Source organism: Rhinatrema bivittatum, chromosome 3 (genome assembly GCF_901001135.1).
Source record: "Rhinatrema bivittatum chromosome 3, aRhiBiv1.1, whole genome shotgun sequence".
Classification (NCBI taxonomy): domain Eukaryota; kingdom Metazoa; phylum Chordata; class Amphibia; order Gymnophiona; family Rhinatrematidae; genus Rhinatrema; species Rhinatrema bivittatum.
The window spans coordinates 10,827,038-10,852,869 of NC_042617.1; the positions used below are offsets into that span (position 1 = coordinate 10,827,038).

Genomic DNA, 25,832 nt, shown 5'->3' on the forward strand with positions numbered 1-25,832 from the left:
AGGGGCCTACTACATCTTAAGCCCCCTCTACGGCCATCAGTCACTGAATGGGACCTAAATGGTAGTACTTACAAGACTCATGCGCTCCCCGTTTGAGCCTTTGCACTCCTGTGATGTTAAATTTCTTACATGGAAAGTTCTCTTCCTAATAGTCATTACATCTGCTCGAAGGGTTAGTGAGTTACAAGCACTTGTCACATACTCACCCTATACCAGGTTCCTACATGACCGAGTGGTCCTACGTATGCACCCTAAATTCCTTCCCAAGGTGGTTATTTATTTATTTATTTGTGGCTTTTATATACCGAACTTCGTCAAGAAACATCAAATCGGTTTACAATAGAACTTCAAAAATCAGCAACAAGAGCTTTACATGGAACTTATTCGAGAACAGTGAATAAAACTACAAAAACTAGAAACGAGGCTTAATATAGAAACTTAGCTAGTCGTTATTGATAGATATGGATAACATTAGGGGAAAAGTTTGGATGCGGATGCAGGAGGGAAAGATAGGGGGGGAAGGGAGGGGGGAAAGAAGAGTTACACAGATGGGAAGGATCTATTTACAAAATATACATTTACTGACTTCTAATATAGTCTTGCCCACCCTTTTCCCAAGGCCCCACTCTCACCAGGGCGAGAGGGTTTTACAGACCTTGGTCTGTAAGCGTGCACTTTCATTTTACCTAGACCGCACTGCAGTCCATAGAAAATCCACCCAACTTTTTTTTCCTTCGATAAAAACAAACCAGGAGTTGCAGTGGGCAAACAAACTCTCTCCAACTGGCTAGCAGACTGTATTGAAGTCTGCTATAACAAAGCAGGCCTTCCTCTCCAAGGACGAGTGACGGCGCACTCCGTAAGAACCATGGCAACCTCAGTAGCACACTATCGTTCAGTACCAATTGACAAGATTTGTAAAGCTGCAACATGGAGCTCTCTTCACACATTTGCAGCACATTACTGCCTGGACAAGGAAGGATGCCAAGACTCTGCCTTTGGCCAGTCCGTCTTGAAGATAGTAGTGGGTTTAATTGTGCACTCCTGGTTACAAACAGTGGGCATACTTTTCCTCACATACTTCAGTTTTCATGTGTAAAAGTCACATTTGGTTTCCAGCTTGATTCTTTTTATTGAGTTCATTTGAATTTTGTTGTTTTTTTTTTTTTTAATATATATAATTTTTATTAATCTTTCCATTTTACAAAAGAAATACACAGTTTTGTATACTTAACTTGTGTATAGAAACTTACATTTAAATTTAAACAAAAACATAGTTTACATTCTGTGCATTCTAGAAAAAATAATTCACTAGTAATTGCAGAAATTGGTGGACAGAAATTTGAGCAAGAATTTTGTTATTAAATAAAACACTTAATGGGTACAAATGAGGAGAACACGAATACTGAGGTCAGATGAACGGTGGACAAAGATAAAGGTATGAAGATCAAAAGATGAGAAGAGGACTAGTCATGCTGGATAAAAGTGAGAAAGATATTGGATCCAGACAGTGAACTTGATGGATGAATATTGTGATAGAATGTGTAATGAAGTCCAGTGATATGGAGCAAGAATAAAGAGAGGCAGAATCACGTGAACTAGTGTGGCTGGAGACTGAGTTTTACAAAGTGCCTGTGGACCTGCATTTAAATTTCTCAGGAAAACTCCCCACGGAGTTTTCTTTTGAAAAACTGGGGGCCAGCAGCAGGTTAGTACTGCAGACCTAAGTCGGCACTATGAAGTACTTACAGGGATTTGAAAATGAATTTTGCAGACATTGTCTGCTGGCTCTGCCCTCCCTCAGCCCCACCTCCTTAATGTGGGGGAGGGCAGTTTTCAAACAATGATGATATCCTTTTTTCTCCTCACATATGGGTGACATCACAGGATGGAGTCCAATCACGGAAAACTTCAGTCAAAGTTTCCAGAACTTTGACTGGTCCCTACTGGGCATGCCCAGCATGGCACTAACCCTGCAGCCAGCAGGGATCCCCCTTCAGTCTTCTTTTTTCCACGCAGCAGTAGCCTCGCAGTAAAGGAGCTCTGAAGAGATTCCTGACAGGAATTTTCCTCACGGAATTACTAAAAGTTATTTGCCCCACATGGGTCCCCCCTCTAACTTTTCTCAGTCCTCGGTACTCCGGTAAGTTTTTACCTGTTTTTCCGTCGATTACCATCGGGTTTGGCCATACGCGGCTCGATTTTTTTCCATGGCCGTGGCGTCGGGGTTTCATCGGTACCCAGACTGTACCCGCACCACGTCTGTCACACACCCCCATAAAGTCTGTGTAATGTGCCTAGGACGCAAGCATGATGTCTTGACCTGCACCAAATGTGCCTTAATGACACCGAAGGGTCGCAAGGCCAGAATGGAGAAGATGGAACTTCTCTTCCGTGCTCAAACCCCGACTCCGTCCATTGCATCGACTTCGTCGGAACCGGCACCATCAACTTCGCGCCAGCATAGACCATCGACCGGTGACCGACCACCATCGACAGCTTCTCGGCCATCGACACCCTCCACTCCTCCTCAGGATCGAGGGGATCGCAGGGAGAAACATCGCCATCGCCATAGACACCTTAAGACTCGGACCATCGAGGGAGCGAAATCATCGACCTCACCATCGTCCGAGCCGCTATCGAAGAGACCCCGTCCAGGAAAGCCACCAACCATTCCTGTGACAGAGTCCCCGAGGCAATCCTCATCTGATCGGGGATCGGAAGCCACGACTCCGCCTTTAACGGTGGTCCCTCTGGCTATGCCTCTGCCTCCTTCTTCTGTTCCGGAGCCGGGGCTGATTGCTCCAGGTCTCCGAGAAGAACTGGACCGGATGGTTCAGGAGGCCATCGACAAGGCGATGCAACGTCTTCAGGTTCCTCCGGCACCATCTGTGGAACCGATCATCGACCCGATTCCGGCAGCGCTGGCACCGCGCTTATGAGCACTTTTCCTCTGATGGTTCCCGGGTCTCCGATGGCTCCGATACCCTCCCCATTGAGTGCATCATTGGGAGGAGAAACACCATTTCGCATACCTCCATTGGGAGTTCTGCCTCAGCCATCGATACCGATACGTCCCTCGCCACCGACCTATCCATCGGTGCCGATATGTCCATCTGCGCCTCCGAGTCATCCATTGATACCTTCGATGCCTGCACCGGTGCCTTCAATGCCATCATCGGTACCTCCGATAATTCCTCTGATTCCCTCGGAGCCTAGACCAGGACCTTCAGGTCTACAACCACCCTGTCCCCCTCTAGTTCCTAGAGGAGCAGGTGCTGATCCTTACGACACTTGGGGTGATGACACTTCCTCAGACACCGATGACTTACCTTCACCCACTGAAAGTAGGAAGCGTTCTCCTCCAGAGGACCTCTCCTTTATAAACTTTGTGAAGGAAATGTCCGAATTGGTCCCCTTCCAATTGCAGACTGAACAGGATGGTAGGCACCAGATGATGGAATTGCTCCAATTCCTGGATGCCCCTAAGGTAATCACATCTATACCCATACATCAGGTCCTTCTTGATCTCCTCAAGAAGAACTGGGAACATCCTGGATCAGTTGCTCCAGTACACAGGAAAGCTGACACTACCTATCTGGTACAGTCAGCCCCAGATTTTCAAAAATCTTAGCTTGATCACCAAGTTCCTAGACAACATTGGTCGCCGAGTATTCCAAGGGGCCATGCTCATCTCCCGAATTGCCGCCTATCAGCTTTATATGACCCAATATAACAGGGTCATTTTTAAGCAGATACAGGACTTCTCAGACTCACTGCCTCAATTTCAAGAACAATTACAAACCCTAGTCAACAAGGGTTTTGAGGCAGGCAAGCATGAGATTAGAACATCTTATGACATTTTTGACACTTCTACCAGAGTATTTGCAGCGGCCATCTCGGCGAGGCGGTGGGCCTGGCTCAAGTCTTCTGACCTTCGCCCGGAAGTACAAGACCGGTTATCCGACCTGCCTTGTGTCGGAGATAATCTGTTTGGCGAGCAGATTCAACGGACGGTAACAGAATTAAGATCATCATGAGACCTTAAGACAGCTCTCTTTGATGCCTTCTGACTTCTCCTCAAAACAGCCCTTCAGAAAGGACTCTAAGAAGTCATTCTTCCGTCCGAAGAAGTCTTACCCGCCACCATCCAGATCCCGTGCCACAAGACCTTATCAAAAATCGCAGTCTCGTCAAGCCAGTAAACAAAAACCGCAAGCAGCTCTCAACCAGGACCTGCTTCAGGTTTTTGACTTCCACTTAGAGAGCAGCAACCACATTCCTCTGTCGCACATATCAGTGGGAGGTCGATTGTGCCACTTCCACAACATGTGGCATCCAATCACATCCGAACAATGGGTATTGGCAATCATTGATCAGGGTTACCATCTGAACTTTCTCGCCCTGCCACCGGACTCCTCACCTCTACAGACGTGGAGAACGTCCGACCACGCCATTCTTCTGGAACAAGACGTTTCCCCCCTCCTCCAGTCAAAAGCAATAGAACTTGTTCCATACTCTCAGCAGGGCCTAGGGTTCTATTCCTAATCCCCAAAAAATTGGGAGGTGTCTGGCCTATTCTAGACCTACGAGCCCTCAACAAGTACCTTCGAGTTCAAAATGGGCACCTTGGGATTGCTTCTACCTCTTCTACAAAGAGGAGACTGGCTCTGCTCTCTGGACCTCCAGGATGCATACACCCACATTGCGATAACTCCAGCTCATCACAAGTACCTGAGGTTTCTAATAGGCCCCAAGCACTATCAATATAGAGTGCTCCCAATCAGCCTAGTGTTTGCGCCACGAGTCTTTACCAAATGCCTCATAGTTGTTGCAGCCTTCCTCAGAACCCCAGGTGTTCACGACTACCCCTACCTCGACGATTGGTTAATCAGGGCTCCCACTCAGCAATCTGCTCTGTCGTCCCTCAATCTAACCTTACACACTCTAATTTCGCTAGGATTTCTCGTCAATTTCGACAAATCCTACTTAGTCCCATCTCAAGCCTTATCATTCATTGGGGCAGACTTGGATACCTTTCAGGCAAAGGCTTTCCTACCTCGACAACAAGCACTGACTCTTGCGTCCCTTGCTCACCAGCTGCAGTCTCAGCACTCCGCGACTGCACGCCGATTTCTTGTCCTCCTCCTGACACATGGCATTCTCAGTCCATGTCACACCAATGGCCCGTTTGGCCATGAGACTCATGCACTGGACTCTGAGGTTTCAATGGACTCAAGCTATTCAGCCTCTATCAGCCATTGTCCTCATAACCGACTCACTCTGTCTGTCCCTCACCTGGTGGAAAAATCAGACCAATCTCCTCCAGGGATTGCCCTTCCAGGCTCCAAATCCTCAAATCATTCTCATCACCGACGCTTCCAACCTCGGGTGTGGAGCCCACGTAGCCGATCTGCAGACACAAGGCTCTTGGTCTCCAGAGGAAGCCAAACACCAAATAAATTTCCTGGAACTTCGAACAATCAGATATGCTCTCAGGGCCTTTCAGGATCGCCTCTCAAATCAAGTCATCCTTATTCAGATGGACAACCAGGTGGCAATGTGGTACATCAACAAACAGGGAGGCACAAGTTCCTTCCTTCTGTGTCAGGAAGCTGCGCAGATTTGGGAGGAAGCTCTCTCCCATTCAATGTACCTCAGGGCCACCTGGTTACTGGGAGTAGACAATGTGTTGGCAGACGAGCTGAGTCGTGTCTTTCAACCGCATGAGTGGTCTCTTAACCCCTCGGTAGCGAACTCCATCATTTAACAATGAGGATATCCTCTGATAGACCTCTTTGCGTCCCCGCAAAACCGCAAAGTGGAGAACTACTGTTCTCTTATTCGCAGCAAATACTCTCAACCCAGAGACGCATTCTCCTTCTCTTGAGCAACCGGTCTGCTCTACACATTCCCTCCACTTCCTCTTCTCTCGAAGACTCTCGTGAAGTTACGTCAGGACAAGGGAACCATGATCCTGATAGCACCTCACTGGCCTCGCCAAGTGTGGTTTCCAATACTTCAGGACCTCTCCATCCGCAGGCACATTTCGTTGGAAAAGGACCCGCTTCTGATCACTCAAAACGACAGGTGCCTACGACATCCCAATCTTCAAGCCTTGACCCTGACAGCATGGATGTTGAAAGGTTAATCCTTCAACCACTTAACCTTTCTGAGCCAGTTTCCTGTTTCTTGATTGCTTCACGGAAGCCTTCCACGAGAAAATTACAAATGGAAAAGGTTCACGTCATGGTGCTCTTCTCAGTCCCTTGACTCCTTTTCCTGTCCAATCCTGAAATTTCTGGACTATCTCTGGCATCTATCAGAGTCAGGTCTTAAGACTTCCTCCATTAGAATGCATGGAAGTGCGGTAGCCGCCTTCCATAAAGGTATCGGGGATGTCTCTATATCAGTACACTGCCTTGTAACACGTTTTGTGAAGGGCTTGCTCCACATCAAGCCTCCGTTACGTCCTCCGGCCCTTCTTGGGACTTTAATCTAGTTCTGGGTCGGCTCATGAAACCACCATTCGAGCCTCTTCACGCTTGTGAACTTCGATATCTCACATGGAAAGTGCGTTTCTTTTTGGCTATCACTTCAGCTCGCAGAGTTAGTGAATTGCAGGCCCTAATTACATATCTGCCTTACACTAAACTTCTGCAGGACCGGGAGGTACTCCACACTCACCCTAAATTCTTACCTAAGGAAGTCTCGGGTTTTCATCTAAACCAATCCATCATACTACCTACCTTTTTTGCCAGGTCCCATGCCAACCCAGGAGAACAGGCTCTGCATACCCTTGACTGTAAACGGGCTCTAGCGTTTTACCTAGTCCATACAGCTGCCCACAGGGAAAGCACTCAATTGTTCTTCTCTTTTCACCCTAACAAGTTAGGGAAGCCTATGGGTAAGCAGACTCTCTCCTCCTGGTTGGCGGACTGCATATCCTTTTGCTGTCAGCAAGCTGGCATTCCATTTCAAGACCGTGATAAAGCACACTCTGTGCGGGCCATGGTGACTTCAGTAGCACACCTACGATCGGTGCTGCTTCCTGACATTTGCAGGGCTGCCACCTGGCAGTCCCTCCACACTTTTGCAGCCCACTATTGCTTGGACAAAACCGGAATACAAGATTCCATCTTCGGCCAATCTGTCCTTCGTAACCTCTTTACAACATGATGTACCAACACCTTTCCGCCTGCCCGGTGGGGTTCAGGATGCCCTCTACCAAATTCCACCCCAGTTGTTGTGCCTGTTGCACGCCTTTGGGTACATTTGGTGCATTTCGGACATCCTCAGCTTGGTACTCACCCATATGTGAGGAATACCATCCTGCTTGTCCTGTGAGAAAGCAAATGTTGCTTACCTGTAACAGGTGTTCTCACAGGACAGCAAGATGTTAGTCCTCACGAAACCTGCCCGCCGCCCCGCAGTGTTGGGTTCCAATTTGCTCAACAAGTCCAATTTGCTCAACAAGTCCGTGATCTGGGTATCATTCTCGATGGGCACTTCACACTGAAGAAATTTATCAACAACATACTAAAAGATGGCTTCTTTAAACTTCATACACTAAAAAAACTAAAACCCTTACTACACCCCCCCGATTTCCAAACAGTGCTCCAAACCACCATCTTCGCCAAAACCGACTACTGCAACTCCCTTCTCCTCGGCCTTCCTAACAACGCCATTCACCCCATTCAAATTTTACAAAACACAACAGCCCGAATCTTGACCAACTTACGCAGACACGACCATATTACACCTGTTCTAAAAGATCTACATTGGCTCCCAATAGCTTCCCGTATACAATATAAGACTCTCTCTCTCATCCACAAGGCTCTATACAATCCTGAAATGAACTGGTTTAATGAATCCTTCCGCTTACACCAGTCTAATAAGCCTACTAGACACGCACATCTCGCAACTATGCCCATCCCTTCCTCTAAACTCTACAAACTAACATCTACCAGAGCCCGTGCCATATCGATAGCCGGGCCGACCCTTTGGAACACAATGCCAGTTGAACTACCGCAAGAGGAATGCATCAAATCGTTCAAGCGGAAGCTCAAGACCTGGCTCTTCACCAAGGCATACACCTAATTTCTCCCTCCTCTCTACTGCCCACCCTTCCTCTCCTCTGCCCCCCTCTTCTGGTCCTCTATCCCCTCACTTCGCCCTTCTCCTACCTTTTTCTCACCCCTTCCCTCTGCTCGCCACTCCCCCCTCTCCTCCTAGCACTCTAAATTGTTTATCTCTTAGTGTCTTCCTTTTGTACATATGTATATATTTACAAACCTCGTTGAGTATTTAATGCAAATTTCCCCTTGTTATTCACACCCTCATTTATTCATTTGTTAACTTGTTTTATTTGTTCAATGTAAAGCGCCATGCCTGGCGTTTGTTTGTGTTACACTGTAACCGATGTGATATCCTGGATGAATGTCGGTATATAAAAATTTTAAATAAATAAATAAATACATTTTCTTTTTCGGCACTGCCTGTAGCTTTCAAATAAGACTGAAGGGGGACCCCTGCTGGCTGCAGGGTTAGTGTCATGCTGGGCATGCCCAGTAGGGGTCAGTCAAAGTTCTGGAAACTTTGACAGAAGTTTTCCGTGATTGGGCTCCATCCTGTGATGTCACCCATATGTGAGGACTAACATCCTGCTGTCCTGTGAGAACACCTGTTACCTGGGTAAAATAATTTGAGGGAGGAGATGGGAGCAGAGCCTGGGGATTCCTAAACAGAATGTGTGTTGCAAAGGATAAGTGTGAGGGAGGATATTTAGGAAAAGCCAAAGTGTGAGCTGAGACAATCCTTACATAACCAAAACATACCAACGCTACCGCAAGAGAGAAATATTCTGAAAGAACAAGCCAGGGCCATGATGACAGATGAAGGTGGGATGATGTTGCTTGTTAGCAGATGGGGATAGCAGTAAGTAAGAAAATGAGAGAATTTGGTCTTGTTAAGATTAAGCTTCAAGTGGAATTTTCTTTCCTCTAGAAATCACAGATGTACACGTGGGATGGGCGCCCGTCAGACCGTTGGACAAAACTGGACTTGAAAACCGAGCTGCCACGAGAAACTCTCCTCTGTGTGGAGATAGTTCATGAGCTGAAAGGAGAGGTGAGAGATCAAAGGGCATTCCTGCTCTCTAAAGTGCCAGGGAATTGTTTGCACACCAACTGCTTCCTACCTTTGTGGATTTTAGCCGCAGAATGCAGTTCTGAAAGGGAGAGGTTCTATCTTCTGGCAGGCAGCTTTGTAGATTTGAAAAACCAGCTCTTCTTTTTTTTTTTTTGACAAACGTTTGTTCTTCAGGGTGGTGGAGCCCAGGAGGGGCAGTGTAAGCTGAAAACAGCCATAGGGGACGGTAAGAACAATGCCAAATACTTGTTCTGCAGGGGTTAGTATAATTAGAATGGCTTTGCACAGAAATGTTAATCTGCATTGTATTTGAAACATATATTTAATGTATGAGAATAATTATCTTGAATGGGGCCATCCGTTGGGGAAGAGGGTAAGTCGTTCTCTTAGCAAGGGGAAGTTTACTGCGGTCAAGACTGGAAACCTGTTCTATAATAAATGCACATGACTAGAACTTCTGTACAGATTTGTTTGGCTCACTTTGCTTCCATGTGCCCATTCTGTCCAGTTGTAGCTGGACAATTATAAAAATGTTCCTTCACACATTTCTAAGATTCTGGCATGCAACCACCAAAATCAGTTGCTATAATATACACTCTAGAGATAACTTATCTGATTTTTGTACTGCTTGGGAATGTTGCTTAAATACAGTAAATTATATTTAAATCCAAATTATTTTATGAAAGTTGCCAATTGCATCTCTGAATATATATTATAAATATTCTTGTATGATCTTCTCAGTCATGTGGTTGCAAGGTTCCTATGTTAGAGTTTGCACACAGGGAGGATAAATGATTTGCTAAAGGTCTCTTGAAGGGGAACTGGTGTTACCCTGTGATGTGTTTAGGTGTAAAATTGATTGCTCATAGGATATTTATTTATTTATTTATTATTTATTTAAGGTCTCTTTTATACCGACATCCGTTGACACATCGCATCGGTTTACAAAAAACAAAAACTTTTGGGCGGAGCCCTTACATATAACAGCGGAAAAAGATTAACTTTTGGGCGGAGCCCTTACATATAACCAATAGAGTACATTAAACAGGGGGGTGAAAACTAGATATAAAAATAAATAAATATGAGTAAACCAACTATATACACAGATAAGCGAGTTCAAAGTACAAAATCAGCAGGCAAATTCTTAGTCATAAATCGAAAAGGCCCGTACATATAACAGATAACATAATGAACTATAACTATATGGGCTTTTAAAATTGCAGCAGTCTGAGAGCCTGGCATTAAAGTCTCACAGTAGTTCAGAGAGGTGCAGTGGGAGTTGCCCGTCTGGACTTCAGTAAAGTTTTTGCCACTGTTCCATATAGAAGACCTTCAGTGGGCTTTTACTGATTTTATTTATTTTTATTTTATTTATTTAACATTTCTTTTATACCGATATCCGTTCGCACATCGTATCGGTTCACAGTGAACAAAAAACCATTGGGCAGTGCCCGTACATATAACAGATAACATAATGAACTAGGTAACATATAAATAATTTTTGGGAGGAGCCGTTACATATAACAGGCATCAATGGGTAGATGCTATGGAATATAACTATACCTATAACTATATACATGATAGTGCAAAGTACAAAATCAGCAGACATAAAGGCGTTCATACCAAGATATCAGTATAACATTCATAGGGGGGGTTTATGTAATAGGGGGTGAGATGGAGTAGGCTTGCTGAAAGAGCCAGGTTTTAAGTTTCTTTTTGAAAGTGGGGGTATAGGTCTCTATGCGAATATCATGGGGCAGTGAGTTCCATATGGTGGGGCCAGTAAGAGAAAAGGCTCTGTTAATAGTGGAGGAGAGTTTAAAAGATTTAATAGATTGGGCATGGAGTGTTCCTTGGAGGGCTGGGCGTGTAGGTCTCTTGGAGGTACGAGGTCTACACGCCCAGCCCTCCAAGGAACACTCCATGCCCAATCTATTGATTGAAGAATCTATTGATGGAAGAGATATTTGTTTATTTAAAAGGATTTATTTCCCACACTTGTTCGAGGCAGATTCCAATAATCCAGAAATTTAAAAAACACCGGACCAGAAATAAAACCAACTGAAAAAACCCCCCACAGAAAGCAAATGTTACAAAACCCCACTTAACTAATCATTTATCCAGAAGCTTTAGTTGGAAAGCCTGTGTAAATAAGTTTTGAAAGCAGGAATTCCTAAACCTGTCCTGGGATCCCACGCCAGTCGGGTTTTCAGGATATCCACAATGAATATGCATGAGGTAAATTTACATACACGGAGTCTCCATGGTATATACATTTATCTCATGCATATATATTGCGGATATACACTCCAATAAAAATGGAACCTCCAACAAGTTTTTATTCACTGATGATTTTCAACTTCATGCCTTAACTTACATATCTTCAATAATGTACACTCTGTATATAGTTTTATCATCATATATGCTACTTCCTCCCCAATGCATCTATTGTAAATAGTTCCTTGCAATCTTTGCAACTCCTCCTTTCCCTCCCCCATGCAACCTTTTCAACTCTTCATTCCCCTCCCTATATGCAATATACAACCCCTATCCCCTCTATACATTCCGTCCATCTTCATCCCCCCTCTACCCCCTTTCTTTCCCCCCACTCCATCCCCCAACCATTTCTCTCAATACCATCTCAGTTATCCAACAACCTCTATTTAAGTCTCATTCATTATATAGTTTATTTAATTTTATTTTTAAGTTCTATGTAAAGCCTCTGTTTTGCTGATTTTGAAGTTATAATGTAAACCGAACTGATGTTATCCTATGAAGTCCGGTATATAAAAACCACAAATAAATAAATAAATAGGCGAGAAGGCTTGCACATCTACCACACAGCATTAGCCCAGGGATAGACATTATATAGCAGCTTATGTATAAATGATGCTAATTTAAATGGAATCATCCATTGGATTGGCAGCCAGTGTGAAAATGACAAGATGGGGTAATGCGATCCCGCAACCTCACACCTGTCAGGATCTGGAGTTCTGGGACAATCTGAATTGTTTTAATACTGTTTGCAGGAAGACCCATTAATAAACAGGAATTAGAATAATCTAACCCCATCAAAACCAGAGCCAGGAGGACAATTTGAAAGTCCTGTGGGTCCAGGAGCAGGCTTAAAGTGCTTCAGCAGACATAGCTTTCACAGTAGCTTTAATGTGAGCATTCATCAAAAGGGTCAATAAGTGCATCTAAGTTTCTAACCACCTGTGCGATTGGAATACCGAGACTATCCAAGTGATAACTGATGGAAAATTAGCAGAAAAATATTCACTGATTCTAAGAATCACTTTGGTCTTCTCTATGATTAACAGTAGATTATTATGTGCAAGCATACAAAGGTAAATGTTTCCAACCAGGAAGAATGACAAGGAACATAAACCTGGCTGCATTGGCATAAATCTTGTATTTACACTGAGACAGAGCCCATAACTCTGCATAATGGGGAAAGAGAAATGTTAAACAATGTGCGGCCTTGGGGGACTTGGGGTCAAATAAGAGAACCATCTCAGCACTATACCTGATTTACCAAAAGCCTTCATTTGAAAACAAATTTAAAAATTGACCTAATGTGTGCTTTCAAAGAGAGGGACTATGCTCAGACACAAAAAGGGAAAAGTAATTAGGGAGAGTCTGGAGCATTGATCAAATAACTCAGCCAGCAAACCTCAGGGGTTTTTTTGTTTTTTTTAAAGACATTTCTTTGAATTTAACCATTTTATAAGAACAATGCATTAATAAAATCAGAAAGCAAAACGCCTACATTTTTGTGTATAGTTAGGCTCCAAATCACAGGCCTGACCATCCTCAGTTGCCTCATATAATTCATTAAGAACATAAGAAATTGCCATGCTGGGTCAGACCAAGGGTCCATCAAGCCCAGCATCCTGTTTCCAACAGAGGCCAAAACCAGGCCATAAGAACCTGGCAATTACCCAAACACGAAGAAGATCCCATGCTACTGATGCAATTAATAGCAGTGGCTATTCCCTAAGTAAACTTGATTAATAGCCATTAATGGACTTCTCCTCCAAGAACTTATTCAAACCTTTTTTGAAGCCAGCTACACTAACTGCACTAACCACATCCTCTGGCAACAAATTCCAGAGCTTTATTGTGCGTTGAGTGAAAAAGAATTTTCTCCAATTAGTCTTAAATGTGCTACTTGCTAACTTCATGGAATGCCCCCTAGTCCTTCTATTCCTTCCTTCCTTCTAGTCCTTCTATTATTCTATTATTGTCAATTTTGAAAAACTACAAGCCAGTATTTCCACATTTTCTTAAATGTGTCCATGCAAACCCTATGCAGATAAACTGCTTTCTCTTTCAGGATTGTAAGTACAATTCTATCCATTCTTCCATAGATGGTGCCCGTTGAGCTTTCTGGTGCGGTGCTATCCTTTGTGCTAAAGCCAGAATTGCTGCCAGACTAGAACGAGATCCAGCAACTCAAAAGAAGAGTTAAAGGGTTAACAGGAATTATTATATTACAAACCTTATTAATGATTAATACCATATTTAGCCCCACACTGTCACATCATACGGTAGAAAGTACCCACTGCACCTCTGTACGGTTTGAAGTATCTTTCCACTTTTCTGGGGTATAATAAATGCTGTGACTAAGTCTCAAGTTAGTTATTTATCCTGACAAGTTTTGAAGCTTCATCATCGCCAGCCCATTTCCGTCTTAAAAGCCCACAGTGGCCGTTGTTTATTGAATATTAAAGAAGGCTGACGTGAACTTAGAGTTACATTTCAGCATCACGCTCTGTACAGAAGATATTGGTGGCAAATTGCTCACCCCTCCTAATACAAAACCCAAAGTATGACGTAATCGTTGATATCTGAAAAAGTATCGATTTGAGATGTCCAGTTCAGTTTGTAGTTGCTCAAATGTTTTTAAGAGTCCTTAGTTAAGTAATTGCTCCGGAGTATTTATTCCTCTCTGTTTCCAAATACTATAGTCATCTAAAGAGAGCAAATGTGGAATTTTTTTCTTCCTCCAAGCAAACTTCAGCTATTTTGCAAATTTAGAAAAAAAACTCTTGCATAACAGCCATTCTTGGACTGCTAGCACACATGCAGTCATTGTAACTGAGAGACCAGACCTGAGAAATAGAAAGCTGGATTGTATAGCGAAAGGTAATCAGTTGTGTTATCCATCTTAAAGTGGCTGACAAACGAATATAAATGCAGTAAATAAATAATGAATAGCATAGCCAAACCCTGGGGTATACCTAATCACATTTGTTTCCAAGAAGTGGCTTCATCAGCTGTCTGCACTTGTTGATATGTTTGTCAGGAAAGAGACAAATCAGCCGAAGACTCTGTCCTTAATATCAATCTGAGACAATCTGCTAAGCAGGCTCTCATATGAAAGAGAGTTAAAAGCAGGGGGAATATCAAGCAAAACAAGTGTAACCAAATTTCCCTCCTTCACCTCCCAAGAGTGTAGATTCTTGCAGTGAAACTAAAAGCATCTCAGCACTATGGCCATGTCTGTAACAGCTCTAAGAACTCGCATAACTGAGACAACACACCTTTTTCCCAAGAACTTACTAAGAAGATAGTTTGAATATTGGATGATATGTGGAAGGATTCATTAACTGTGATGTGCGCTTTTTTAAAAGATGGCTGAACTATAGCTTTCTCAAGTATATCGGGGATAGAGCCTTCAGGAAATGAGAAATTAAAAAAAAAAGTTAAAGCACCAGCAAAAATTTGCCTCATGTCCCAAAAAGGACATGGGTCGAAGGGGACCGAAGGTGGATTTGAGCTGCATTCATAAATCCAAGATCTCTGCTGTAGAAACGTTCAGAAAATCTTTCCAAAGTATCAGGCCGATACAGGTTGAGAAAGCAACAAGGAAGGCTATCTAAAAAAGCCGTGGAGGCAACAAAATGAGGATTAGAAGCCAAGATGTCAAATTTGAATCCTTTATTGGAGACTTGGAATTTTCAAAAGCGCCCGACTCAGGCCGAGTTTCGCCCTCTGTCAAGGGGCTGCATCAGGCCGATACAGTACAGTGCGCTCTGGTGGAGCACACTGTTAACCCGTGATTGGACGCGTGTTTTCTATGCACTAGCTTTACCCCTTATTCAGTAAGGGGTAATAGCGCGCCGAAAAAGCGCGTCCAAACCCCCCCCCCCCCCAAACCTAATAGCGCCTGAAACATGTAAATGCATGTTGATGGCCCTATTAGGTATTCCCGCGCGATTCAGAAAGCAAAATGTGCAGCCAAGCCACACATTTTACTTTCAGAAATTAGCACCTACCCAAAGGTAGGCATTCATTTTTCCGGGCACCGGGAAAGTGCACAGAAAGTGCTTTTCTGTGCATCCTCCGACTTAATATCATGGCGATATTAAGTCAGAGGTCCTGAAAGTTAAAAAAAAAAAAAAAAAAGTTAAAAATTAAAAAAAATTTGAGATCAGCCCTCTGCTCACGGGTTGAAAACGGACACTCAATTTTGCCGGCGTCCAGTTTCCGAACCCATTTCTGTCAGCGGTTTGAGAACCGACGCCAGCAAAATTGAGTGTCCGGCTCTCCTGTCCGCTGCTTCTGTCCAAAAAGAGGTGCTAGGGGCGCGCTAGTGTCCCTAGCACCTCTTTTTGCTGTGGGCCCTCATTTGAATACAGAATTGCGTGCACAGGAGAGTGGCCTGTGTGCGCTCCCGCGACTTTTACTGTATCAGCCCGTAAGTGGGAAGAATAGGTATAGGGCAGAGGAGTATTTCATATAGAGGAGGCCATAGGGGACTGAAGAGTGGAAATTTTATCAGAAATATGCTTTTCCACTAAATTCCTACCGTACTATAAAGCTCTAGCAGACAATTCAAGGAACTCTGTATACATGTTGGGAAAGAACAATTTCTTAGTCAGGTCAAAAGGTGTTTTATAGCAGGCAAGGCAGCTCTGTATTGAGCTTTAAATAGGATTCCTGGCTCCAAACCAATGATGCTCAGTACATGTGGCTACACTTTTTAGTGCCCGAATTGTTAAAAAGACTATAAGACAGTGTTCTTACTATTGCCTTGCATAACCTGTCTGATGGCAGTCTGGCATTACAGGCATTCTTGTTCAAGGATAGAAATAATGCTGTGATAATATAAAAAAAAATTATAGGAACTGTGGGAAATCAGTGGAAGTGTTTGAATTTGCTTCATTTCGTTGCAGGGAAAAGCCCAGAGGAAAATTAGTGCTATCCATATACTGGATGCTTTATTTCTTAATGGGACTGATATCAGAGAGCAGCACTTTAATCTGAGGTAAGATTTTATTTATTTTATTTTTAACTTTTATATACCGACATTCCTGTATAAAATACAAATCACACCGGTTTACAATAAAACATAACTTCGCCTGTGAGCGTTACATAGAACAATCAACAAATTATACTAAAAAGCATACATTACCTTTGTCAGAAATGTAAAACAATTATAAAGAAGAAATTGTTAACAAGGGATAAAAGATAACAAGGGGAATATTTAAAACTAGGGGATGCACGAAGGGGTGCACAAAGGGGAATGCCCCTTTGTCGCGCGGCGCCTGCTGGCTTGGCGCTTTTAACGGATCAGTTCCGTGAGCGATGACGTCGGGGGAGGGGCGGGTCCCTCAGACCTTTTATTCTTTTCCAATTCATCATCTCTTCCCAGTTTCAGCGCTGCTTCTTTTCTTTTTTCAATTTTTTTTGTCTTTTTTACCTCAGATGTAATCAGGTGTTTTCCAGATAGTGGCCAGCTCTCCCCCTCAGCAGCGCCTGCTGGCTTGGCGCTTTTAACGGATCAGTTCCGTGAGCAATGATGTCGGGGGAGGGGCGGGTCCCTCAGACCTTTTATTCTTTTCAAATTCTGTCTTCATACTGTATCAGCCCCCAAATTTACCTACATCGTTCTCCATGGACAAGCCAAGACTATATGAGCCACAGAGCTCAGAAAGACTTAGAAATCTTTACTGAAGGTTCATGGGCTCAGCACAGCCACTCCCACTTGAATATCCTCAGTTTTTTTTCTCTTCTGCCGAGTGAAAGGACATTTTGTATACTTGGTTATTTCTTCCACTTGGTTATGTCAAATTATTTTGGGTTGTTTTTTTCTTTAAACTTTTACTATCCTTGCTTTTTTTCCCCTTCTTTCTCTTTCGGGTCTCCTAAAAAATGAAAGTAAAATGTAGTTAAGATTTTTCTTTTCCTTTGCCAATCATTGAATTCAGCTTTGTGTCAGTGAACTTCAACAGGTAAAAAAACAACTTTTCAAGCGCTGCTCAAAATGTAATTTCAAGATATTCAGCCTTGATTTTCACAATCACTTCTTTGGCCCTTTCCACAAAACCTCCAGCTGCTCAACGTGTCCCCTCGAGTCTTATCATATTGGAATCGAAAGCTGATGAACATTCTCACTTCTCCTGCATTTGAAGAGAGAAGTTTCCAAGGATCAGCACCTAAACACATCACGTCAGAGTCCACTCAGGAGTGGCACCAAGATTCTCCAAAATCTCACTTTAAAGGGACTGAAATACTTCCTCAGCACCAAAGATCTCAGGCACCAATTCAACTGTTTCCCGTACTGCAACTGTATTGGCATGAAAGGAGTCTGCATCATTAACTTGTGTCACTGAAGTGACTGTGGCAGAGACTTCCTCTGCGCCATCCATTGGCAAGCCCTCACTGCCACCCACTATCAAGGCCTTGGTGTGGAATATCTCTGTGCCTTTCTAGTTCAGCACAATCTTCCCAGCACCAAGATTTTCCTTTGATATCTTAGACGACAAGGATGTTCCGCCAGTTTTGGTTCCTGAATCTGATTCTTCATCTGTAACATTTCCAACTCTTACTCCTGTTCACGATTCTTTCATCCATAAATATTCTGAAGACTTCCCTATTACTCCTTTCTTGCCTGCACAGGTGGATCATATTCTGGAATCTTTCACAAACTGGTTGGATTCTCAATTCTTGATTCTGCCGTTTCAAGAATGGCAAGAACTAATGACTGTGAAATCACACCGCTCATTTCTTCCCTAGCAAGGCCAACCTTGGAGGATCCTTCAGTTATCCTCTCTGACTCACAGGAAGATTCTCAATTATCTTTTCACTTCTCTTCATCCTATTCTGAAAACAAATCCGCAGGATTGCCCTCTGATCCTTCACTTGAACCAGCAAGGAGCACATCTCCACCTAAAGATATGACCTACCCAGAAGTTTTACAAAAAATGGCAACTTGCATTTCCTTTACACTTCAAGAAGAAACAGAATCCAGGGAGTCATCATTGGAGCCTTGAAGTACATTGGAGCTCCAAAACAAGTGATGGTGCTGCCCATTCCAGAGTTCCTCAGGAGCTACAAACAAGAACGTCTATATCTCAGTATGAACATTATAGTAGCCAGGCAACCAGACTTCCAAATACAAGATACAACCCCAGGTCATTAAAAGATTCAAATTGCACATTAGTCATGGTGTAATCAGCTTTCAAAAAAGCAAAAAGATCCAAAGTAAACTCAAATCCATCTCCAAGCAAAGATGTTAAACAGTTGGATAGCTTAGCAAAGAAGACCTTACAAATTGCTATGCTAACATTGAGAATAGCAGCTCACCAGTTTCACATGGTAGAGTAATGTACAATCTTACAAAAATTAAGGGATTCCTAGTCTCATTGTGGATGGTATTTTGAAATGCACAGCCCAGTATGTGATGGCAGTTAAAATAGTAAAAAGACTGTTAGGTGGTATTAGGAAGGAATTTAAATAAAACTGAGGACATTATAATGCTTCTGTATCGATCCATGATGTGACTGCATGTTGAGTATTGTGTGCACTTCTGGTCACCCCATCTCAAAAAAGATGTAGTGGAGCTAGAAAAGATACAGAGAAGGGCCACCAGAACCGTAAAGGGGATGGAACAGCTCCCCTATGAGCAAAGGCTAAGCAAGTTAGGGCTCTTCAGCCCAGAGAATGATATGATAGAAGTCTGTAAAATCTTTAGTGTGGTGGAGCAGTTATTTATGCTTTCAGATAGTACTAGGACTAGGAGATGCCATGAAGCTAATAGGCAACACATTCTAAACAAATCGGCAAAAGTATTTCTTTTCACTCAGTGCACAATCAAACTCTGGAATTTCTTGCTGGAGGAGGTGATGAAAGCATTTAGCATACTTGGGTTTATAAAGGGTTTGGACAAGTTCAAGAATAAAAAGTCCATAAACTATTAGCAGCCTTGTAGACTTGGGAAAGCCACTGCTTACCCCTGCTTATGAGCAAGAAGAACTAGATCCATGCCTTTCGGATCCTGTTGGGTATTTATGATCTAGGAGTGGAAGAGTAGCCTAGTGGTTAGAGCAGTGGGCTATGAACCAAGAGACCAGGATTCAAGTCCTGCTGTTGTTCCTTGTGACCTTGGGCAAGTCACTTTACCCTCCATTGCCTCGGGTACAAACGTAGAGAAATACCTACAGTACCTGAATGTAATTCACTTTGAAGCACTGGAATAAAAGTGCGAAAAGTGGAATATAAAAAAATTTAAAAATGATCTAGATCAAATCATCGGAGACAGTATGCTGGGCTTGATGGACCTTTGGTTTGACTCAATATGGCATTCTTTTATGTTAAATATTAATACACATTCTTAATGTGTTCAATATATTTATAAATGATCTGGAAAGAAATACGACGAGTGAGATAATCAAATTTGCAGATGACACAAAATTGTTCAGAGTAGTTAAATCACAAGCAGATTGTGATAAATTGCAGGAAGACCTTGTGAGACTGGAAAATTGGGCATCCAAATGGCAGATGAAATTTAATGTGGATAAGTGCAAGGTGATGCATATAGGGAAAAATAACCCATGCTATAATTACACAATGTTGGGTTCCATATTAGGTGCTACAACCCAAGAAAGAGATCTAGGTGTCATAGTGGATAACACATTGAAATCATCGGTTCAGTGTGCTGCGGCAGTCAAAAAAGCAAACAGAATGTTGGGAATTATTAGAAAAGGAATGATGAATAAAACGGAAAATGTCATAATGCCTCTGTATCGCTCCATGGTGAGACCGCACCTTGAATACTGTGTACAATTCTGGTCGCCGCATCTCAAAAAAGATATAATTGCGATGGAGAAGGTACAGAGAAGGGCTACCAAAATGATAAGGGGAATGGAACAACTCCCCTATGAGGAAAGACTAAAGAGGTTAGGACTTTTCAGCTTGGAGAAGAGACGACTGAGGGGGGATATGATAGAGGTGTTTAAAATCATGAGAGGTCTAGAACGCGTAGATGTGAATCGGTTATTTACTCTTTCGGATAGTAGAAAGACTAGGGGGCACTCCATGAAGTTAGCATGGGGCACATTTAAAACTAATCGGAGAAAGTTCTTTTTTACTCAACGCACAATTAAACTCTGGAATTTGTTGCCAGAGGATGTGGTTAGTGCAGTTAGTATAGCTGTGTTTAAAAAAGGATTGGATAAGTTCTTGGAGGAGAAGTCCATTACCTGCTATTAAGTTCACTTAGAGAATAGCCACTGCCATTAGCAATGGTTACATGGAATAGACTTAGTTTTTGGGTACTTGCCAGGTTCTTATGGCCTGGATTGGCCACTGTTGGAAACAGGATGCTGGGCTTGATGGACCCTTGGTCTGACCCAGTATGGCATTTTCTTATGTTCTTATGTTCTAATGGCAATCCTTGGTTTTAGAGCCCCCACTTGTGTGGTTGATATAGTTCTTATGGAAAAAGCAAAGTTGCTTAACTGTAACAGGGGTTTTCCATAAGCATCAGGACAAATCTCACCCTCTTCCCTTGAGAGTTGAAATTTGGCTAAGAAACAAAGTGAGGGGAGACGAGGGAACAATTATGCATGCTCATCAAAGACTTCTAGGTCTTTCTGAACTTTGAGAGAGCATGTCTGGATCAGCGCTGTTGAATGACATCACCCATTTGTGTGGCTGATTTGTCCTGCTATCTACAGACAATACCTATTAAAGGTAAGCTGCTTTCAGATGATATTTAAAACAAAATCATTGACGCTCTTCCTTTTTCTGTTCTGATTTTTATTTCAGTTTTGGGGTATGAAAGGTTTTTGAAAGCTCCTTCCTCAATATTATGAATCTGTTGAATCAGGGCATTGATGTGCTGATTGTTCTTAGCCCTAGGATGTGCATAATATAGGAATTCAGTGTGGCCATCTTGAAGGAGGGATACACAAGGGAGTATGGCCATAATAAAGTGGATACTTATTATTCCAAAATAGTGTAAAACAATATTTGGGGACAAAAATGAACAAGGCTGACAGAGGAAGCTATGGCACTAACCAAACAAGCAAGCCAATAATTTTGAGGCAACTAGCTAGTACTGCTGCTTTAAGGTGTACACACCATGCAATTTCCTGCTAGCACACCTACTGCCAGGGAGGCAGTGCTCTCCCCCTCTCGGAAGACTATATTTCTTATGCTGTCCAGTTTCATTTTTTTTTTTCAGTTAAATTTTTATTACTCACACAGAATCCAAACATCAGTAAAACATGTGTATACAAAGCAATCTCGTGTGACAGCGATTATTTAAGAACATAAGAAAATGCCATACTGGGTCAGACCAAGGGTCCATCAAGCCCAGCATCCTGTTTCCAACAGTGGCCAATCCAGGCCATAAGAACCTGGCAAGTACCCAAAAACTAAGTCTATTCCATGTTACCATTGCTAATGGCAGTGGCTATTCTCTAAGTGAACTTAATAGCAGATAATGGACTTCTCCTCCAAGAACTTATCCAATCCTTTTTTAAACACAGCTATACTAACTGCACTAACCACATCCTCTGGCAACAAATTCCAGAGATTAAGTGTGCGTTGAGTAAAAAAGAACTTCTATTAGCTTTAAATGTGCCCCATGCTAACTTCATGGAGTGCCCCCTAGTCTTTCTACTATCTGAAAGAGTAAATAACTGATTCACATCTACCCGTTCTAGACCTCTCATGATTTTAAACATCTCTATCATATCCCCCCTCAGCTGTCTCTTCTCCAAGCTGAAAGTCCTAACTTCTTTAGTCTTTCCTCATAGGCTGTTCCATTCCCCTTATCATTTTGGTAGCCCTTCTCTGTACCTTCTCCATCGCAATTATATCTTTTATATCTTTTTTGAGATGCGGCAACCAGAATTGTACACAGTATTCAAGGTGCGGTCAAACCATGGAGCGATACAGAGGCATTATGACATTTTCCGTTTTATTCACCATTCCCTTTCTAATAATTCCCAACATTCTGTTTGCTTTTTTGACTGCCGCAGCACACTGAACCGACGATTTCAATGTGTTATGCACTATGACGCCTAGATCTCTTTCTTGGGTTGTAGCACCTAATATGGAACCTAACATTGTGTAACTATAGCATGGGTTATTTTTCCCTATATGCATCACCTTGCACTTATCCACATTAAATTTCATCTGCCATTTGGATGCCCAATTTTCCAGTCTCACAAGGTCTTCCTGCAATTTATCACAATCTGCTTGTGATTTAACTACTCTGAACAATTTTGTGTCATCTGCAAATTTGATTATCTCACTCGTATTTCTTTCCAGATCATTAATAAATATATTGAAAAGTAAGGGTCCCAATACAGATCCCTGAGGCACTCCACTGCCCACTCCTTTCCACTGAGAAAATTGACCATTTAATCCTACTCTCTGTTTCCTGTCTTTTAGTCAGTTTGCAATCATAGAAACATAGAAATGACGGCAGAAGAAGACCAAATGGCCCATCCAGTCTGCCCAGCAAGCTTCCCTCATTTCTTCTCCCATACTTATCTGTTTCTCTTAGCTCTTGGTTCTAAATCCCTTCCACCCCTGCCATTAATGTAGAGAGCGGTGATGGAGCTGCATCCAAGTGAAATATCTAGCTTGATTAGTTAGAGGTAGTAGGGGTAGTAACCGCCGCAATAAGCAAGCTACACCCATTCTTATTTGTTTTTACCCAGATTATGTTATACAGCCCTTATTGGTTGTTTATCTTCTCCCCTGCCGTTGAAGCAGGGAGCTATGCTGGATATGCGTGAGGTATCAGTTTTTTTCTTCTCCCCTGCCGTTGAAGCAGAGAGCTATGCTGGATATGCATCGAAAGTGAAGTATCAGGCACATTTGGTTTGGGGTAGTAACCGCCGTAACAAGCCAGCTACTCCCCGCTTTGTGAGTGTGAATCCTTTTTTCTTCTCCCCTGCCGTTGAAGTTATGCTGGATATGTGTGAAGTATCAGTTTTTCTTTTCCCCTGCCGTTGAAGCAGAGAGCTATGCTGGAAATTCGTGATGTATCAGTCTTTCTCCCATGCCGTTGAAGCAGAGAGCCATGCTGGATATGCGTCGAGAGTGAAGTATCAGGTACATTTGGTTTGGGGTAGTAACCGCCGTAACAAGCCAGCTACTCCCTGCTTTGTGAGTGCGAACCCTTTTTTCTTCTCCCCTGCCGTTTAAGCAGAGAGCTCTGCTGGATGTGTGAAGTAACAGTTTTTCTTTTCCCCTGCTGTTGAAGCAGAGAACTATGCTGGATATGCATTGAAAGTGAAGTATAAGAATGGAGTGATCAAGCTAGTTGAAAGGCATCAGGAATAGAGGAAGGTGGAGGTAGTAATTTGGATATTTGGTTTGGGGTAGTAACCGCCGTAACAAGCCAGCTACTCCCGTCTTTGTGAGTGCAAATCCTTTTTTCCACATTTCCTCTTGCTGTTGAAGCTTAGAGTGATGTTGGAGTCACAGTAACCATGTGTATGTTTATTGACTAAGGGTATTGTCTCCAGGCAGTAGCCATCATTCTGGCGAGTCACCCACTCTTCATTGGCGGCCTCTTGACTTTATGGATCCACAGTGTTTATCCCACGCCCCTTTGAAGTCCTTCACAGTTCTGGTCTTCACCACTTCCTCCGGAAGGGCATTCCAGGCATCCACCACCCTCTCCGTGAAGAAATACTTCCTGACATTGGTTCTGAATCTTCCTCCCTGGAGCTTCAAATCGTGACCCCTGGTTCTGCTGATTTTTTTCTTATGGTAAAGGTTTGTCGTTGCCTTTGGATCATTAAAACCTTTCAAGTATCTGAAAGTCTGTATCATATCACCTCTGCTCCTCCTTTCCTCCAGGGTGTACATATTTAGATTCTTCAATCTCTCCTCGTACGTCATGCGATGAAGATCCTCCACCTTCCTGGTCGCCCTTCTCTGTACCGCTTCCATCTTGTCTTTGTCTTTTTGTAGATACGGTCTCCAGAACTGAACACAGTACTCCAGGTGAGGCCTCACCAAGGACCTGTACAAGGGAATAATCACTTCCCTTTTCTTACTCGATATTCCTCTCTCTATGCAGCCCAGCATTCTTCTGGCTTTTGCTATCGCCTTGTCGCATTGTTTCGCAGACTTCATATCATTAGACACTATCACCCCAAGGTCCCTCTCCTGCTCCTTGCACGTCAGCCTTCCCCCCCCCCATCGAATACAGTTCATTCGGATTTCCGCTCCCCATATGCATGACTTTGCACTTCTTGGCATTGAATCTCAGCTGCCATATCTTCGACCACTCTTCCAGTTTCCTTAGATCCCGTCTCATTCTCTCCACTCCTTCCGGCGTGTCCACTCTGTTGCAGATCTTAGTGTCATCCGCAAAAAGACAAACCTTACCTTCTATCCCGTCCGCAATGTCGCTCACAAAGATATTGAACAGGACCGGTCCCAACACCGATCCTTGCGGTACACCACTTAAAACCGCTCTCTCTTCAGAGAAGGTTCCGTTTACCATCACATGAAAGGACATCACCACCTATCCCATGACTTTTTACTTTTCCTAGAAGCTTTTCATGAAGAACTTTGTCAAACGCCTTCTGAAAATCCAAGTATACTACATCCACCGGTTCACCTTTATTCACATGTTTATTAACTCCTTCAAAAAAGTGAAGCAGATTTTTCAGTTGAACTACCCGCCCTTGTTATCAAAAATATATAAAGAATTGGAAGAATGGGATCGCTACCGTATCTCTTGGCTGGGACGTTTAGCTATCCTAAAAATGAATGTGTTGCCTAGAATCCTGTATCTAATGCTAACTTTACCAGTTGTAGTGCCCAAAAAACTCATTGAAAAGTGGCAGAGTAGATTATTCAAATTTTTGTGGCAAGCACGGAAACCTAGGGTTAAGAAACAAACTTTGTTCCTTCCCAAATCATTAGGGGGGCTGGGAATGCCAAATCTCCTGGGATACCATGGTGCAGCTCACCTTAGGGCAGCAGTGGAGTGGAATAATATAGGGAGGCCGAAGCCATGGGTGCAACTGGAACAAGAGATGGTGGGGTGCTTTTCCATTTCGGCTTTTCTGTGGCAGAGGCGTTATTCTTGGAACCCACCTGTCTGCATGCCTGAGTCGGTACAGGCCACTTTAGCTGTATGGAATAAGTGGCGGGTTACGCTGGTTGGTCAAAGACAATACTTTCAAAGCACACACCTTTTCCATCACCAAGACTTTCGGTATGCTGCACAAGCATTAGTATCTAAGAGATGGCAAGAGCGGGGTCTATTTCGGATTTCACATCTTTGGGAACCAGGGGGGATGGTACCTTTTCATATCCTTAGAGAACGTTATAATCTTGCTGAAAAAGATCATTATTTTTACTTACAAATCAAGCACTTCATTGGCCAACCCCAGGTGAAGAAAGAGCTT

The 25,832-nt window shown here is 43.1% G+C and overlaps 1 protein-coding gene across 2 annotated transcripts in view; it reads left to right on the forward strand.

Moving 5' to 3' along the window:
* CMTR1 (cap methyltransferase 1) overlaps window positions 1-25,832 on the forward strand; it is a 322,636-nt gene that overhangs the window by 234,334 nt on the left and 62,470 nt on the right. For both annotated transcript variants that reach the window (XM_029592902.1, XM_029592901.1), the window contains exons 18-19: window positions 9,007-9,129; window positions 16,335-16,426. In XM_029592902.1, coding sequence (XP_029448762.1) covers window positions 9,007-9,129; window positions 16,335-16,426 — 215 coding nt within the window. The remainder of the gene's footprint in view (window positions 1-9,006; window positions 9,130-16,334; window positions 16,427-25,832) is intronic.